The sequence below is a fragment of the Amblyomma mixtum genome, chromosome 2 (assembly GCF_055824585.1).
Source record: "Amblyomma mixtum isolate Tamu chromosome 2, ASM5582458v1, whole genome shotgun sequence".
Lineage (NCBI taxonomy): Eukaryota > Metazoa > Arthropoda > Arachnida > Ixodida > Ixodidae > Amblyomma > Amblyomma mixtum.
This window is the reverse complement of record NC_143013.1, coordinates 116,892,519-116,908,870: the sequence shown is the minus strand read 5'-3', so window position 1 is coordinate 116,908,870 and position 16,352 is coordinate 116,892,519. Positions and strand designations below refer to the sequence as shown.

General features: G+C 44.2%; 1 protein-coding gene across 1 annotated transcript in view; it reads right to left on the bottom strand.

Moving 5' to 3' along the window:
• Nucleotides 1-13,804, bottom strand: part of LOC149360687 (uncharacterized) — a 79,314-nt gene extending 65,510 nt beyond the window's left edge. The window contains exons 1-4 of the mRNA XM_089569379.1: nt 13,693-13,804; nt 6,536-6,658; nt 4,997-5,332; nt 660-986 (exon numbers count right to left, since the gene is read on the bottom strand). Coding sequence (XP_089425505.1) covers nt 660-986; nt 4,997-5,332; nt 6,536-6,658; nt 13,693-13,738 — 832 coding nt within the window. The 5' untranslated portion in view covers nt 13,739-13,804. The remainder of the gene's footprint in view (nt 1-659; nt 987-4,996; nt 5,333-6,535; nt 6,659-13,692) is intronic.
• Between the last annotated feature and the right edge of the window lie 2,548 nt (nt 13,805-16,352).

The window sequence follows — 16,352 nt, the reverse complement described above, 5'->3', positions numbered from 1 at the left end:
ATTCTCATGGTTTGTACCTCTTTGACAAATCACCCATTGACATGGACCTTTATATGCAAGGGGGGGGGGGAACTAAACATTTACAATAGTGAACGGATCATTACAATATATTTTTAAAAATTCGCTCTTCCAGGCCTCGCGGCGACCTACGGTGCCGAGCTTTCGCCCGAATCCGCGCGCAATGCGTTATGCAGAGCTCGTTGCGTCAGCAGCGGATGTCTATTATTCGTTCGCCGTGACGTCCCTTTCTGACGTCACGCAGTTCCCCTCCTCCAGCGTGCGACGGCAGCCAGCGGAGGGACCCAGTGGATGGGGCCGGCGGAGGACTGCCGACATTGCAGCTACAAAAAGTTCCGACAGAAAAGAAAAAGGCGCGAAAACACGCAAATTCAAATTTTGGCTACCGATAACTCAGCTTCCACAAAACACATTAAAAAAATTCTTGCTTGAGGTTATTTGCGAAGTGGTGATCTTTAACATCCTAGAGATCACGCAATTTAATTCGGAGCTCCTTTCAGAGGCCCTTTAAAGACGCTGCTGCAGAGTTTTACGCCGCGTTGACAAGGCGCGGCGTCTTTAACAAAACAGCAGAGTGCAGAAGAGCTCCTTTTCATGAGATGTATATCTATCTGTTTTTTTACGAGACGCATGTATCTTACCTAGGGTCACAGAGATCTTCTTCGTCAGTTCTGGACTAACAAGTTTGTTTCCTTTGTCGTCCGTTCCAACAGCTGTGACAAACAGATCGTACCACGAATAGCCTTGCAGCTGCAGTGTGACGTTGATCTTGTTCTCTTTGGGCGGCCACTCAGTGCCGACCGGTATGTACATCTCTCCTGCCTTGCCATTCAGGAGGTCTCTAGTTGCTCGCCACCGAAGCTGAAAGCCATCCGGCTGGCTATTCCAAGCCGGTGGGCCCTCGATGCTGAGCACGACGTCACGCTGTTTTGTTGAGAGCTCTTGTACCATGGCGGGGATCTGAGGTGCTGAAAAGGCATGACGGAATGCGTTATGCGTGGCGAAATGGCGGCAGTCTAGCATGTACAGGAGATTTTGGGGCGTCCGCCAGAACATTGCATTTCACTTCAGAGTTTCAACCAAGGTTCGACTACAGGCGCTACCATCTATCAAAACATGCGAACTAAGGCGGGAGGCGAATATGAGAGAGAGAGAAAAAAAACTTTGATCCTCCTGTACCAAAGTCTCATATGAGAACCAATGTTTCGGCAGCAACTCGGCACCTTCTTCAGGGCTAACTGGCGGAAGCAAGAGACGCGCTTTTTTTTACCACTGCCACGGGGGGTCGTCGCTGTGTGAGTCACAATGGGTCCCAATGGGATCACGGGGGCGCCGCCGTATGTCACTGTACTTGAGGAACTGAGTTGGGTCGCCACCGCTTGTCCGGGGTGGGCTTTGCAATATCACGAAGGCCGTGCACGTACCGGGATGGAGCGCTCGGGCTAGGCCAGCCGTCATTTAATCATAGCTTGTCCATCGTTCATCGCGCCTCACTTTTCGGCTGGCCGCCACATAACACTTGGTGGAGGTGCGAGGTCCACCCAACTGTCATCCTCCTGGTCATCGTTGTTCAGAGCCCTGTGTCTGCATTCTTCCGTCGGCTGCAGAGTCCTGGTCCACGTCTTCCGGCTGTTCTGCAGCCTGCTAGACCCAAACCGACCTCGCCCCCCCGACCGACCACCCGATACGACTAACTGGAAGCGACGCCATGACAGACCAGACCTGTCGACCCCACCGACCTGAGACGCCGCTCAGATGTGAAGACACTGCCTCCCTTCCCATGCCGTTCGGCACGTCCAAGGGCCTGGGCCGTCGGCTCCTGTGACCAGTCGCTCGGAAGCTACGTGGACCAGGACTCATTCACTCATCTCTTCGCTCAGCACTACACCACCTTGCCATCTCTCCTGTACAGTGCTTGTCTCAAGCCCATCACCATTCGCGCGAATCTATGTCAGTGTTTTTTATTCACGACCGGGAAGATCGCTCGGCGGCCACGGCGACGAAGAAGACGAAGCTGGCAGTGGCGCGGGACGGAGCGCTCGCGCTAGGCCAGTGGCCCTTAAATCATCTCTCTTGTCCATCGTCCCTCCTCACACTACCTCTCCCTCCAGACAAGTCCCCAGAGGCTGCAGAGGAAGCCGCCATTGCACTTGCTATCACCCGCACGGAAGCCCAGTATATTTTAAGTGACTCTAAAACTGCGATTCTAAATTTTGCTCGAGGCCGAGTTCATGTCCCTGCTTTTGACATACTCGACTCGCCCGATGCACCCCTGCCCCGCCAAGTGGAGCTGATATGGGTGCCTGCGCACTCCGGGAATCCCGGAAACGAGGCCGCCAACCTTTTAGCCCGAGGTTCTTTAAACCGGGCTCAGGTGGCCTCGGATCGGGGATTCCCGAAGGAGCGCATGCACTCATTTAGTGAGCTGACCCAGGTATACAGAGCCTCACGCCAGCTCTACCGCCCGCCCCACCCCTCCCTAGGTAACAGACACGCAACACTCTGGCGCAGATTACAGACACATACTCTCCTCTCGCCCCTTACCCTAACCCACTATCATCCCTCCTTCGCCACTCCTGCTTGCGCCCTATGCCCAGAACCCTTCGCTTCTTCCCTCCACACCCTTTCCCTCTGCCCAGCGGACCCTCCCCCGCGGACCTCAAGACCTGGGAGGACTGGGAGACCCTGCTGCACTCGGAGCACCCGGCCGTGCAGACCATCGCCACCGGCCGTGCTGCGTGTTATGGACCTCAGGAACATAAACACTTGAGTGCAGTGGGGTCGTGCGGGGACCCTGGGGCGTGCCCCGAATTCCTGTTGAAATAAAGTTTTCCCCTCTCTCTCTCTCAATCGTTCTTCGCGCCTCATTCTTTGGCTGGCCGCCACATAATATCAACTAGTTTGGAAGGCTGGAACATTATGTTTGCAAGCAAGTAAGAAAGTTAGGATAAAATATGATCGGAAAATCTAGGATTCACAACAATTTCTCGTTAAATGGGCAACCTTTAAACAAGCGCACTCCGTCCTCTCTGCCGTTTTTCACAATACCATCTATTACTTCGAGCGCTGTTCCCTCTTCTGTCGTACCTGAAATCTTCCTGAATTCACATTATGCTTCCTCTATGATGGCTTGGCGTCATCAGAAGTGCTGTCAACTAAAAGCATATTCAAGCTACCTTAGTGTCTACCTTCTATCCTGTTACGTCTCAGGAGGCGAGCGTCCTCTCCTAATGTAACTGATTTTGAACTGCGGCTTGTTACATGCGCCGATTCTGTCCACCATTTCCTCTCTATTTCCCGTCTTTCTCTTCCCAACACAGAGTAAAAAACCAGATACCAATCCAATAAATCTGTCCGTCTCTTTGTTCTTATTTTCTTTCCTTGTTCTTTGCGCGCAGCCACCCAAATACTAAATCCTGTCTTTCCGCATACCTTCGTAACCAGTAGCTTTGCTGTACAAGACATTCTCAGTAGTGTTCGGTAAATATAAAATATAAAACTCCAAAATATAAAACTAGAGCTAAGGGTGTTGCCCCGCCATCGAGAACAGCATGGCACTGAAGCACCGTGGAAACATGTGGCAGTGAGAGCTGCACAAATAATAATGGTCTCCTGCGTGCACCTCACAGTCATTGATCTTATTAAGAAATGAGAAGTATTCACTACGACTAGGAACGTTTTGAACTGTAGCTCACGTTTTAAATAGGTTGTTTTTCAGTGAAGTATGCGCATACGTGGTGTTAAGTTAAGCCAAGCAGAAGGGCCGGTAAACTGGTCCAACATGCTTTATCGCTGTCCATTTCATTTTGCCTGCGGCGCTGCACTGTCTACATAGATTTGTAAGACTGACTGAAACAGGATCAGGTCGGAGATAGTATTCTTGTTTAGATTTTTGTACACGTTAGGCAATCTATTAAGACCTGGACATTTCTCGTTTTTCTACTTTTGCGTTCTTTGGTACACATGCCAGAACTTAATTACAGTGATCAGTTCCGAGCACCCCGCGTACCCTGTCTTCATGTTTTCAAAGTCTCTCGTGCCAATCCTAATATCGATTGAGTACGTGAAGCACAACTAAACATCTCGCTTATCATTTTCATTGCTATCAGCGAAGATTCTTAACAAAACTACATATAGACGTCCTACGCTGATTCTCGGGTAGAGCAGGGAAGGAAGGGAAGGTGTACGTTGCATCGAGTGAGCAAATTCACTTTTTGCGCTTTTTGCCGGTAATGCTTAATCGATGGCCAATCACGTTCTGAATGAACTGTACCGTAGTTTCCTGCCAGTGTCGAAGTCGGGAAAAGTCGGGAAAGAAAACATGCGAACTTCTTAGTAAAAGAGCTGCAACAACTCGTGTAATGTATGACAGAACTCTTAAAAGAAAGCACGAAACATCTAAAATCGCATCGTATTGAATACAGGGAGCGTTGTCTATTTCAAAATGTTCCCGCCCAATTAACGTGGTGTAGAAATCACTCCACACTGGGAAGAAAAACATAGGAAGTAGTTTCTTCTGCCTTCCCGCTTCTGTTTAATTCTGTGACCGTAATTCCAACACTTCCAAAAATCTATGTACATTCTCCCGAAAATACATGTCGGCTGGTCACGCGTTAGAATGGTAGTAATAACCGGCCATTTTGGAGCACCATATAACATGCAGGCTCCAGAGCATTATCTGGTGAAGCGGAAAACCATTCTCATTTTCAATGCACAAATATTTGATGCCGTACCGATAAAGCAGAAAGCCTTTTTTAATGAATTTTCGCTGCAAAACATTCCCAAAATACACCCCTTCCCAAAAGTGATTGTCTGCCCAGGTTGGAAAATTAGAGAATTTTAAAGCTGACAGGCCTTCCAGGAAGATCTGGCAGATTGCTGGTGTCAAGATTTTGTGAATGTACTGTAGTTTTTGCAGTGTTTTGTTGAAGTACGGCAAATAAAGAAAAAAATCCTATCGATTTCTCTAAAAACTTACCCGAAGCACGAGTTCGGACTTCCAGCACACTTGCTCTGCCAAGCTTTTGGGTGGATTCATGGTTGTTTCTTTCTGCGTAGAGAGGCCTCACGATGAAAGTGTAGAGTGTCCACGGTTTCAGCCACTGTACCAGGTATGTATGGTGCGGGACGTCCAGCTCTGATAGCTTCTTCTGAAAGGAGTGAGACTTCGACCTTCCTGTCACGATGTATCCAGTCAACTCCAGTGGATAATCTGTTGTCTTCGCGACGCCCAAGCTCCAGACAAGCAGTAGAGAAGTGTTTGTTACCAAATCGGCTGAAAGGCTCGTTCCTTGATTCAAGTAAAACGTTGGGGCTGGAAGATTTGTAAAACTAAGTTAAACTTTTGCTCCAAAGAAATTAAGCGCGGGAATGAAAGCATGATAGAGTTACTTGCTCATTTTTTTCTTGGAAAAAATACGGTGCGCAGCTTACAAATTTGTTTTTTTTTTATTAATCAGTTATCAATAAATTATTGGTTATTGAGAGAAGATAGGTACATGAATGTTTTCATACAGGTGGAACCCCAGAACTCGAGCCGAGTTGTGGAAGGGGTCTTCTGATTTGGAATTCTGATATTTTGCCTGTCTGAGTGACACATAACACAAAAAACACACAGATGAATACAGAAATACAGCTTTCGTATGTAACGAACACAAAATTCAGCGAATCATCAGCAGCGACAAAAGAAAGCATATGTTGCTTACTACAGAAACGTAGTGGGTAGTTATTGGGGTACTGCAGTAAAATTAAAGCCTGTTTTCGCAAGGCGGTTTTATATGTGCGGAAACATGTTGTTTACAGAGTGGTATTTAGCAACCTGTTCCAAAAATGTGTCGCTACAAAAGGAAGCAGAAATGTTGTGAAGAAATCAGCGCAAAAAAAAAAAAAATGGGCGAGGGACAGAAGAGAGGACTCATAAGACATTCACGAGCGCTTGTGTACTCTCTTAGCCTGCAGCTTGCTCTCCTGGGAAACAGAAATGATCCGTAGTTTGTTATTATGCTGGGCACAGCCAAATTTGTAGTAGATATGATCTTATGAAGTAATATCAGTACTTTGCGCCTAATACAGATGCTCAAAGGTAGTACACGGAGTAAAAGATAACCAAATTTAACTGATACATGCCTGCTGAAGAATAAGATTGTACATAGAGCAATCCAGGAGAGCAAGCTGCCGGGCTAGTTGGTGAAGCATGTTAAATAGAATTCAGCACCTAATACCAGCATGAATAAACAGTTGGTAGTTAGCGCTCGTGAACGCCTCAGTGTGTCTCTCTTCGTCCCTTGTCTGTTTTTTTGCGCTGAATTCTATTTAACATAGAGCAATGTTTTGAGCGACTTCTACGGGGCCAAGAGTGCTACGGTATGTTAAATCGTAAACACTTATTGCATATGTAATATGAGGGTAAATAGCTCAACAGAGGGTCAAAAAGGTTTCAGTGGAACGATGTTTGGGAATTGGAAATTCAAATATTAGGTGACGTGCTGTGCACGCAGGTTTTTTCACGGAGACTTACCACAGATCTCCTCGTTCTCGTCCGTGTTACCTTCGCAGTCCCCTTTACCATCGCACACTAAAGCTGCTGCAAGGGTGGTGCCAGTGCGCTCGCATGTGAAATCCTTTTCTTCAAAACTTGTGTCTGTAATAATAAATGCGTATTTCCTACTCTTGCCTTCACCACAAGAGTGAAAGCTGGCGAGAATAGACGGTACAAGAGGGGTAATTCATGTGAAATTCAACGCTGAAAGCCACGCCCGGAAAAGTTCACCAAGCGCTTTCAGTTTTTAAGGCCTCCATCACGCGCTGCAGTTCTGTGAGAATCCAAAATAACTTGAAAATATTGAATTACTGGCGCACCAAATTAAATTTTCTTGATCGCCACGATTATCGATGGGAGCACAGGAGTCATATTGGAAATCATAATTTGCAGCGCGTAGTAATTCATTGTTGTAATGTGTTCAATGCAGAATAATGATTTGCATCATGTTTTTCTCTTATTACAAGTTTTTAGCCTGCATTATTTTTATTTATTTATTCATTTATTTTTATTTACAGAAGACTGCTGGCTTTATTGCAAAGCCTTAAGCAGGAGTGGGTGTAAAATACACTTTGACAAAAAGAAAACCTCCTTGAGGCACACGCAACTCAGCACACAATACCGAAAAAATGAACGACAAAAAGAAACAGCATTGTACAATGTTAGACGACATCTCGCGTCAAAATGAGCACTGGGGGAAAGAAAAAAAAAGGAAATGTTGAATGCTGCAGAACTGTTACATATTCCTAAGCGACGCCGTAAACGACTCCACAGTAGAAGCCTCTACAATATTCGCTTTGAGGACATTCCATTCCCGCACAGTACGGGGGAAGAAAGAATTCTTGTATGTTTCAGTGTGGCATGAGTATTCCTTCACTTTTGAAGAATGGTAGGATCGTGTCGAACGACCCGGGACGAGCTCAATGTACTTGCTGCTGTTAATCCCTAATTTGGTGTTCCTAATTATATCTACTTTTTCAATTTACACTAATGATTTGCATCATGTTTTTCTCTTGTTACGTGTTCTCAGCCTCCATTATATCTACTTTGTCAATTTACACTAACGTAACCTGTTACAATTGTTAGTGACGTATAACGGAACAATATATTCCTTCAAACTGCACTCTGCGAGCCTTCTAGTGCGGATAACACTGCATCTAAGTTTCCGAAAGGAACAGAATTGTAATCCTGTATAGTATTATGGAAACAGTTTCAGCGGACTCCTGACATTGGTGTACTCCACGACGACTGAAAATCCTCCATTAAGCTGTCGACCTATCTCACTCGAACGACGAAGCTTTCTTGCATCGAACTCTTCCTTCGCTCCAGCGCAGCACGGCTTCCGGAAATCATATTCATGCCATGCGCAATCACAATCATTTAAACATTCTCGATTCCTGGTTCTCGACTCCCACTGTCAGGCTGATTGCGTTTTTTTATTTCGCCAAAGCCCTTGAGGAAATTTGTCACTATATCTTATTAATCATCCTTTAACGTATCAACATACAACATCAGTTAATAACGTGAACCGAGTAAGTTTTCGTCCGTAGATAATGTCAACTCACTTGCGCTTTTGACATCTGGTGTACCACAAGGCTCGATGATGTCCTTTTCTCCTAATTCATATCAATGACTGGCCTAGGTGCTTTGTTTTCCTACTCCACTTATTCGCTGACTACTGTGTTATTTACCATTAAATCACTAAACACACTGACGTCTTGACACTACATAAAGGAACAAAGTTTTTTTTTATTGGTGTGAAAGTATGACACATGACCGATGCACTTCAACATTAAAAATACAATATTATGCGCTTGTCGCACACTAATTCGGTTCTTGCTACATAGGTTCTTAATGAAACTAACCTGGAAGCAATTTCTAATGTTAGTATGTAGGCGTGAACATAACATCTGACCTTACTTGGAAGCGCCGCATCGAATACATGATTAGCATCGCAAATCGTACTCTAGATTATCGAGGTCGAATGTTTTTATTGCACATATTGCTTTAAAACCAACAGTGTACATGACATCAGCTAGGCCTTAAATTTGGATATGCATCATCTCTCTGAGATTTTTGACTCTCGACACTTACACATTCTCTCGAACTAATTCAGTATAATTCGGCACGCTTCATCTTGTTTCTCTATAACCGCACAAGCTGGGTCACAGCTATGAAAAGCACCCTATCCCTCCCATTTCTTTACTAGATTAATACTACTGAGCATCAAGAGAAAGACAGCCACGAAAAGAGGGGACATGCGCATTCGCGGTATTATAGAGCAGTAACCTACTTCAAGGCATCAGCCATTCATAATTCGCATACATTGCTGCTTCACCAGTTTGTGAACATCACAGAAGGGTATCTCGAATCTGCTCATTTCTTAAGCCTTTCATCATCACAACCTAGCTCACCATTTCATCAGTCTTCCATTTTGTCACCCCGTCATTCCCACCTTTTGACACGATTCTCTCGATCACGCTACCAAAGTTCATCCTGTAACCCGCACCAGAAACGTTTTTCATTCATTCATCCAGTGGACATCCGGTGACTGGAAGCACCTTCCAGACGATGTCCAGTCGATTACAGATGCTGTTCTTTTTCACCGTTCACCACGTCACCTCTACCGTACAAACCTGTTTCAGGTTATCACGATATTTCGGTTTGAATTTTGCTTTGTTTCGTACTGTTGTTTTTCTATTTGTTCTGCTGTTTTAGATTAGCACCGCATTTCCGTTTGCGTTTTGTGTAGTTTCAATTATAGGCCTTGGTATATTTGCGCCCCCCCCCCCCCCCTGTAATGCTTTTATCTGATTGACGCTAAATGACATGAAAAAAAAAGTTATTCTAGAGGCCCGCTTCAGTTAGCTGATATTCGCTTTTAGCCCGTGTTCCGAGGCACCGAAATGGCAATGGAATATAAGCAGCGCAAAGAGATTTTAAATATATTGTGGAATCTCTTGCGAAACTTTTTGGATCGCCAAAAATGGATTGCAGCCTTTTTCGCATGCTTAATTTGCAGGAGATTAGCAACATGGTGCCAAGAAGCTGCATTTTTCCTTCGCGTTATAAGGTTTAAACATTCTCTAGAGAGTCGCGGAGTTCTAGACGACGTACTGTGGTGATCAGTATTTTTTGGTTATCTTCAGTAAGTGCCCATGTCCCTTTTTATTTTTCAACATAAAAGATGACGACTTCAGTGTACGTTAGCGCGGCGAACTGATTTGTTAACGAGTGCTGGCTCAGTGTTTACTGGAATCTCTCAAGGTGGAGTAGATTTGTAATCATCATCGTCATCAACCTGACTACGCCCACTGCAGGACAAAGGCGTCTTCCAGATATTTCCAATTAACCTTATCCTCGCAAACGTCTTGATCTCATTCGCGCTCCTAACTTTCTGCCGCCCACTGCTACGCTTGCCTTCTCTTTGTATTCTGTCCATTACCCTTAAACACCATCGGTTATCCTGTCTTCACATTACATGCCCTGTCTTAGTCCAAATCGTTTTAATTTCGACTATGATGTCATTAACCCGCGTTTGTTTCTTGATCAACTCCGGTCTCTGCCTGTCTCTTGAGGTTGCACCTGTCATTATTTGGTTTACTGGGTTTAACGTCCCAAGCAACTGAGGCTATGAGGGGCGCGCACCTATCATTTTTCTTTCGATAGCTCGCTGCCTAGCCCTCAGTTTAAGCTGAACCCTCTTTGTTAGCCTCCACGTTTCTTCCCCATAGGTGAGTGCCAGTAAGATACAGCTTTTGTATACTTTTCTCTTGAGGGATATCGGTAAACTGCTATTCATGATTTGAAAGAACCTGCCATTAGCGCCCCACCCCATTCTAGACTTCTAATTATTTTTCGCTCGCAATTTGGATCTGCGGTAACTACCTGGCCTATGTAGACACATTTTCTTGCCACTTCAAGTACGTCGCTACCAACTGCAAACTGCTGTTCCCTTCAGAATTTGTTGAATATGACGTTACTCTCGTCTATTTTTAGACTTAGCGTTCTACGTTGCCGGTATAAGACATTGTTCATGCTTTGCAATTCGTCCTCGAGTTTCTTAACAAGGCGACGTCCTCACCGAACCGCAGATTACTGAGGTATTCTCCATTGACTCTACAGTCCAACAGTTCCCAATCCACGTCTGTGTATAGCTCCTGTAAACAGGCTGAGAATAGCATTAGAGAGGTCGTGTCTCCCTTCCTGGCACCTTTTCTTTTTGAAATTTGATTGCTGTCTCTATGGATGGCTATGGTGGCTCTGCAGCTGTTGTAGATACCTTTCAGTATTTCTCATAAGACTCCTCCAGTTTGTAACAAGGTGTAATTACTCATTCGCATCCACCCAAGCTTAGCCGTACGGCTACAAATGAAGGCTGTACAGCATTTCACAGAAGCTTCGTAGTTGGAAAAAAAAAATCCTTCGGCGGGGTCGGAACCTGATACCGACACCTCACTGGAGCAGTCGCTCTACCAACCGAGCGAACCGGACGGCAAGGATACCGTAGAGGGAGAGCCAATTGATTAACTGCTCGAGGCGGTAACGATGTTGGTCCAATCTTTAGGGGAATCCTCCAAGGTAGAGTATATATTAGTAACCACGCGTCCACATGCTTGGCTGAGGAATTATTTGGAAGAGACTTCCTATGAGAGCGATGATTGTTGAATCGAATGTTCTGTGCATTACTTGTTACATATAGTGCATTAAGAGAATAATTTGGACGAATTGCACAGAAAGTTTTCATTGATTTCGTGCTAAAACCTTAATTTCGTATTTGTTGTGGAAATACAGCAGAAATTTCGTCGCAGGGGTGACTTTCATATTTAGGGTTGCTAGCCTCCGAATGATCTAGATAGTCCTAAATCTTTTTGGGACGTCTGTAAATCACAAGGAGTGCAGATGTGAATATTTTATAACGGCGTTCGCTTTGTTGAATTATATTAGACTTTTTATTAAGAATTTTGTTTACGTTCTCTGTGTTACTGTTAAAACCAAGAATGAGATTTGGCTTCATTGCGTTTAACGTACCAAAGCGACTCAGCCTATGAAGGAGGCTGTGATGGCGGACTTCGAATAATTTCGACCACCGGGAGTTCTTCAACGTGCCTGACATAGAATGAGATTCGTTGTCTAATTATTTTTGTTTTCTTGGCGGTGTACCTAGAATAATTCGTAGAGATTAAGCTTCGAAGCAATTTGGATGACGCCATGAATAAGAAAGTATGGGTAGTGATACCTTTGACGATTTTGCGCATGAATTAGGAGTTGCCACGAAAATAATGGACGACAAAGTAGATTTTACTAATGATGTGGGCCTGCACGTCAGGCAGGCAGGTTTTGGCATCTTTAGAAATGGTTTTACAGTTTCCCCCGTTCTCCAAGAGAACATCAACGTAATGAAAACTGGTTTCAGTGGTTTAGTCGGCATTAGAGTCACTAGTGTTTGGGTATGCGCGGTTGAAATTATTATAAAAGGTGGTTTATCTGGCGGGACTGGTATCAACGAGACCTGCGGTGTAAGCAGTCTGTAGTCATCTAATCACAGCAGGGTCGCGATGAACGATTGCAAATGCGGCTAGAGAAATTTCCATCTTCAGCCCATCAATGAAATTAAAAATCTGCAGTCTACATAAAGAGCATATCATTCAAACAATGTAAGTAAGAGTGCCGATTTGAGCAACAGGAGAAAAAAATTTAAATACGTGGTGCATGAAAACATTGCCGCAGTTAGTGGCAATTCTTTTACCCAAAGAATGAGGCCATCGGGAAAGAACGGAAACTGAACCACCACATGGAGTGGGCCGTGTGCGGCGAGGAAGTTGGAAAGAGGAGATCTGATATATCCTTCACTGCTCTACCGATGCACAGATGGAGCAGCGAATTTATATGACCCCGAGCAGCGTGGCATATTCCATGGGGCTGCATATTCAATTTTCAGCGAAGAAAAGTAGTGGCAGCACCCCACCACGCTCGCGAATTACCAATACCAGCGTTACTTGTAGACACCACTTGAGGCGCTGAACTTTTTCCCGTGTTTTGTGCGGTGCTTGAGAGAGGAGGTTATATTCCGCGATTTCAGGCTACTAAGCCGAACTGGTCTGAAAGTGTTAGGCCCCCTTTATAGCTGACATACTTAAAGCTAAGTAGCCAATCGTGATTAATATACGTCTATTGAATTCTGCTGAAGGGACATTTTACTTTGTAAAGAAATAGACATCAAATGTATCCGTTCTTAAGGGACCATAGAAGAGGAACGACTACACTTTCGTTATATCCATTATATTGTTATGAAATGTTTATGAATAACCTTACGGATGATGTTGTCAGGCAGAGATCATTACATTTGTTTGAAGAGCATTTGAAATAATTGTTTGTTTATGACCTTGCCGCGGTATTTTTCTTCCTGATTTTTCTATGAGCAATTCTGTTTTGTTCTAATGTACAATTCTATGTGCAATTCTGATATGTCTATGTGCAATTATGTTTTGTTCGTATGTGTCTGTATTTTTGTATCTTAATACATTGTTTCCCACCTGATATGATCTTGTGTGCAAAATCGCAGTATTCATAAATAAAAATAAATAAATAAAATTATAGTGGGGTTTGACTGAGCTTATCTCATACGCGATGCTTCTCTACCATAGGAACCAGTGCATCCCATTACAGAACTTCCCCAGCAGACCTTGCCCTCTCTAGCCAAGCATGCCACATCCCATTACCCCCAACCACTGGATGTTCGCTTTTTCGCTTTAAACTAGTCCCTTGATATGCAACAACTTAACCCTTTTACACAGCTAATCAGAACTATTCTTACCTTTATAACACCTATCATTTAATCAGAACATTATCAGCCGCCTTAATATAGCAAACGAGGATCCGACAAGTCATTTTTGACACTGTAGGTTCTACATATATCGCCGGCATCATCTACACCGTCGAATCCAGAGAGCTTTTGCTCTCACGCTTTGTAACATCCTCAGTGCGTTGTACTCATTCGTCTGGTCATAAGTAGTTTCTTGTGCTATCCAAAAACCGTTCAGCGAGTTGAAAACTTCGCGTGGCTGACGGCTAGCAAGAAGTATTTAGCTAGCATAGCTAATACGCACTCTAAGCGCTCCGTAGTCTGTACTCACATCCTGCAGCCAGAAGAAGTAGAAGAGCTGCTTGTACAATCTGCATCGTGTCTTGATCGTCCGCTTCCTTGAGCAGCGACTGCCGCCGACTGGCGGAATTCCAGTGTGTCCCTCACCTAATCAGAGAAAAAAGAGGAACGAGCCAGAAGAGGTTCCGATAAGCGCTATCGTTTTGCGGAGAGCTGAGACTGCAGCGGGCTCTAGATACGAGCAGTACGCCACTCGACTAAAACCGAAACTTTGCGCTGAAGACGTTCTTATAAACTCGTTCTTGCCTTTCGCCCAAGAAACATGCAAGGGTCTTAGCAGTGCGCGCTTGCCGCGCAAGTTGCAAGAGCTCCCGAGCAACACGATCCCCGGTTGGAAGTATCATGCCCAGACGGCTTGTCAGGACTTTAAGGCGCTTTTTATCTCCCGTTCTGACGCGGTCGACAAAACAGTGGAAGTAGACGTCGGCACGCGTATCATTCGTTTATTTGCAGGTGACGGAAGAGCATTTGAGACCGTCTTAAAAATTACTCCATTAAGGCCGCCTGCTAATGCTGTCTGCCAGGGAGACAATAAGTCACAATAAAGTGATTGATTATGTGCCAATTTATTCGAACCCCAAGGTTTAAAGGAAACTTCCCATTAGAGTGGTGTACGGTCATGCTTTCCCCACACCTATTTCGTGATTCATGATATTGGAAAATTGGTAAATTGGTTTTTGAGGAAAGGAAATGGCGCAGTATCGTGTGACATATCTCAGCGAACACCTGAACCGCGCCGTAAGGGAAGGGAGGAAGGTAGGCGTGAAAGAAGAAAGAGAGAAAGAAGTGCCATCTCGGGAATAATTTCGACCACCTGGGGATCTTTAACGTGCGCAGACATCGCACAGCACACGAGCGCCTCTTGCGTTTCGCCTCCATCGAAACGCGGCCGCCACTCCACCAAGAGCTGTTATCTGTGTATGTATGTATGTATGTATGTATGTATGTATGTATGTATGTATGTATGTATGTATGTATGTATGTATGTATGTATGTATGTATGTATGTATGTATGTATGTATGTATGTATGCATGCATGTATGTATGTATGTATGTATGTATGTATGTATGTATGTATGTATGTATGTATGTATGTATGTATGTATGTATGTATGTATGTATGTATGTATGTATGTATGTATGTATGTATGTATGCATGCATGCATGCATGTATGTATGTATGTATGTATGTACATACCGGGTGTTTCACCTAAGATTTTCTGCAATTTTTAAAAATAAGCTATTTGAATTAGATGCGCGCTTTTTCTGGCATAGCAATGCCAGTGGTGTAGTGCATCATAATGCAGCTAAGACGTGCTAACTAGCAGGATTGTTAACCAATATTTAATAGTGAACTTTAAAACTATTACCGTTGGGCTCCTTAATTATTGAGAGGCATGTAGCCCACCTAAAGTAATGTCCATATCCGTTTTTAGAATTTCGAGAACGCGATTATCCTCGGCGCTGTGACCCAACAAATTTTGGCTATTTCGACGAGTTAGGTTCACTGGAGAGGTTGCTTTGCCTGGAAGCTTCTCAAACCGCATGTATTTTGGCGCGATGTAGGCGAAATTTGTTGGGCCACAGCGCCGAGGATAATCGCGTTCTCGAAATTCTAAAAACGGATATGGACATTACTTTAGATGGGCTACATGCCTCTCAATAATTAAGGAGCTCAACGGTAATAGTTTAAAAGTTAACTATTAAATATTGGTTAACAAGCCTGCTAGTTAGCACGTCTTAGCTGCATTATGATGTACTACACCACTGACAATGCTATGCCAGAAAAAGCCCGCATCTAATTCGAATAGCTTATTTTTAAAAATTGCAGAAAGTCTTAGGTGAAACACCCGGTATGTATGTATGTAAGTATGTATGTATGTATGTATGTATGTATGTATGTATGTATGTATGTATGTATGTATGTATGCATGCATGCATGTATGTATGTACGTATGTATGTATGTATGTATCCCGGTGGATACATACACAAATACAATTTCTTTGGAGGAGAAATTCTAGAGGCCCGTGTACTGTGCGATGTCCTGCACGTTAAAGCACCCCAGGTGGTCGAAATTTCCGGAGCCCTTCACTACGGCGTCCCTCATAACGTGAGTCGTTTTACGACGTTAAACCCCAATAAACCAAACCTAAACCAAAGGTCTGTCTGTCTGTCTGTTTGTCAAAAACACGTCTTGTTTAGGCTCCAAAAACAGCGAACCAGAGAGGTGATGGAAACATTCCATATCACCTCGTATGGAAATGGAGTTAACAAGCCATCGCTTTGGTTGTCAAAGAAAGCCAATAGTCCATCTTCAGAAATTCTGATTTTGTTTTCTTTTGTGAGCTTACATTAATAACTTTTAGTTTTTGTTATTGTCGTTGTTATATCGTATTTAAGTACGCCATTCCTTTCCAGTAAAACCAGTCGTCAGAACGGCGCGTGCCATGTGTCTTCTTTCTTTGACACAGTTTGCGTCCACAAAACATGATCAAAAGGTAGTAGCAGTAGTACACACATTAAATACGAGGCACAATACGAGACTTGCGCGCAGCAGCAGCAGCGGACGGATCTAAGTGCCGTCAATAACTGCTTTCCATCGAACTTGCTGGCGTTTTCGCCGGTCGTGC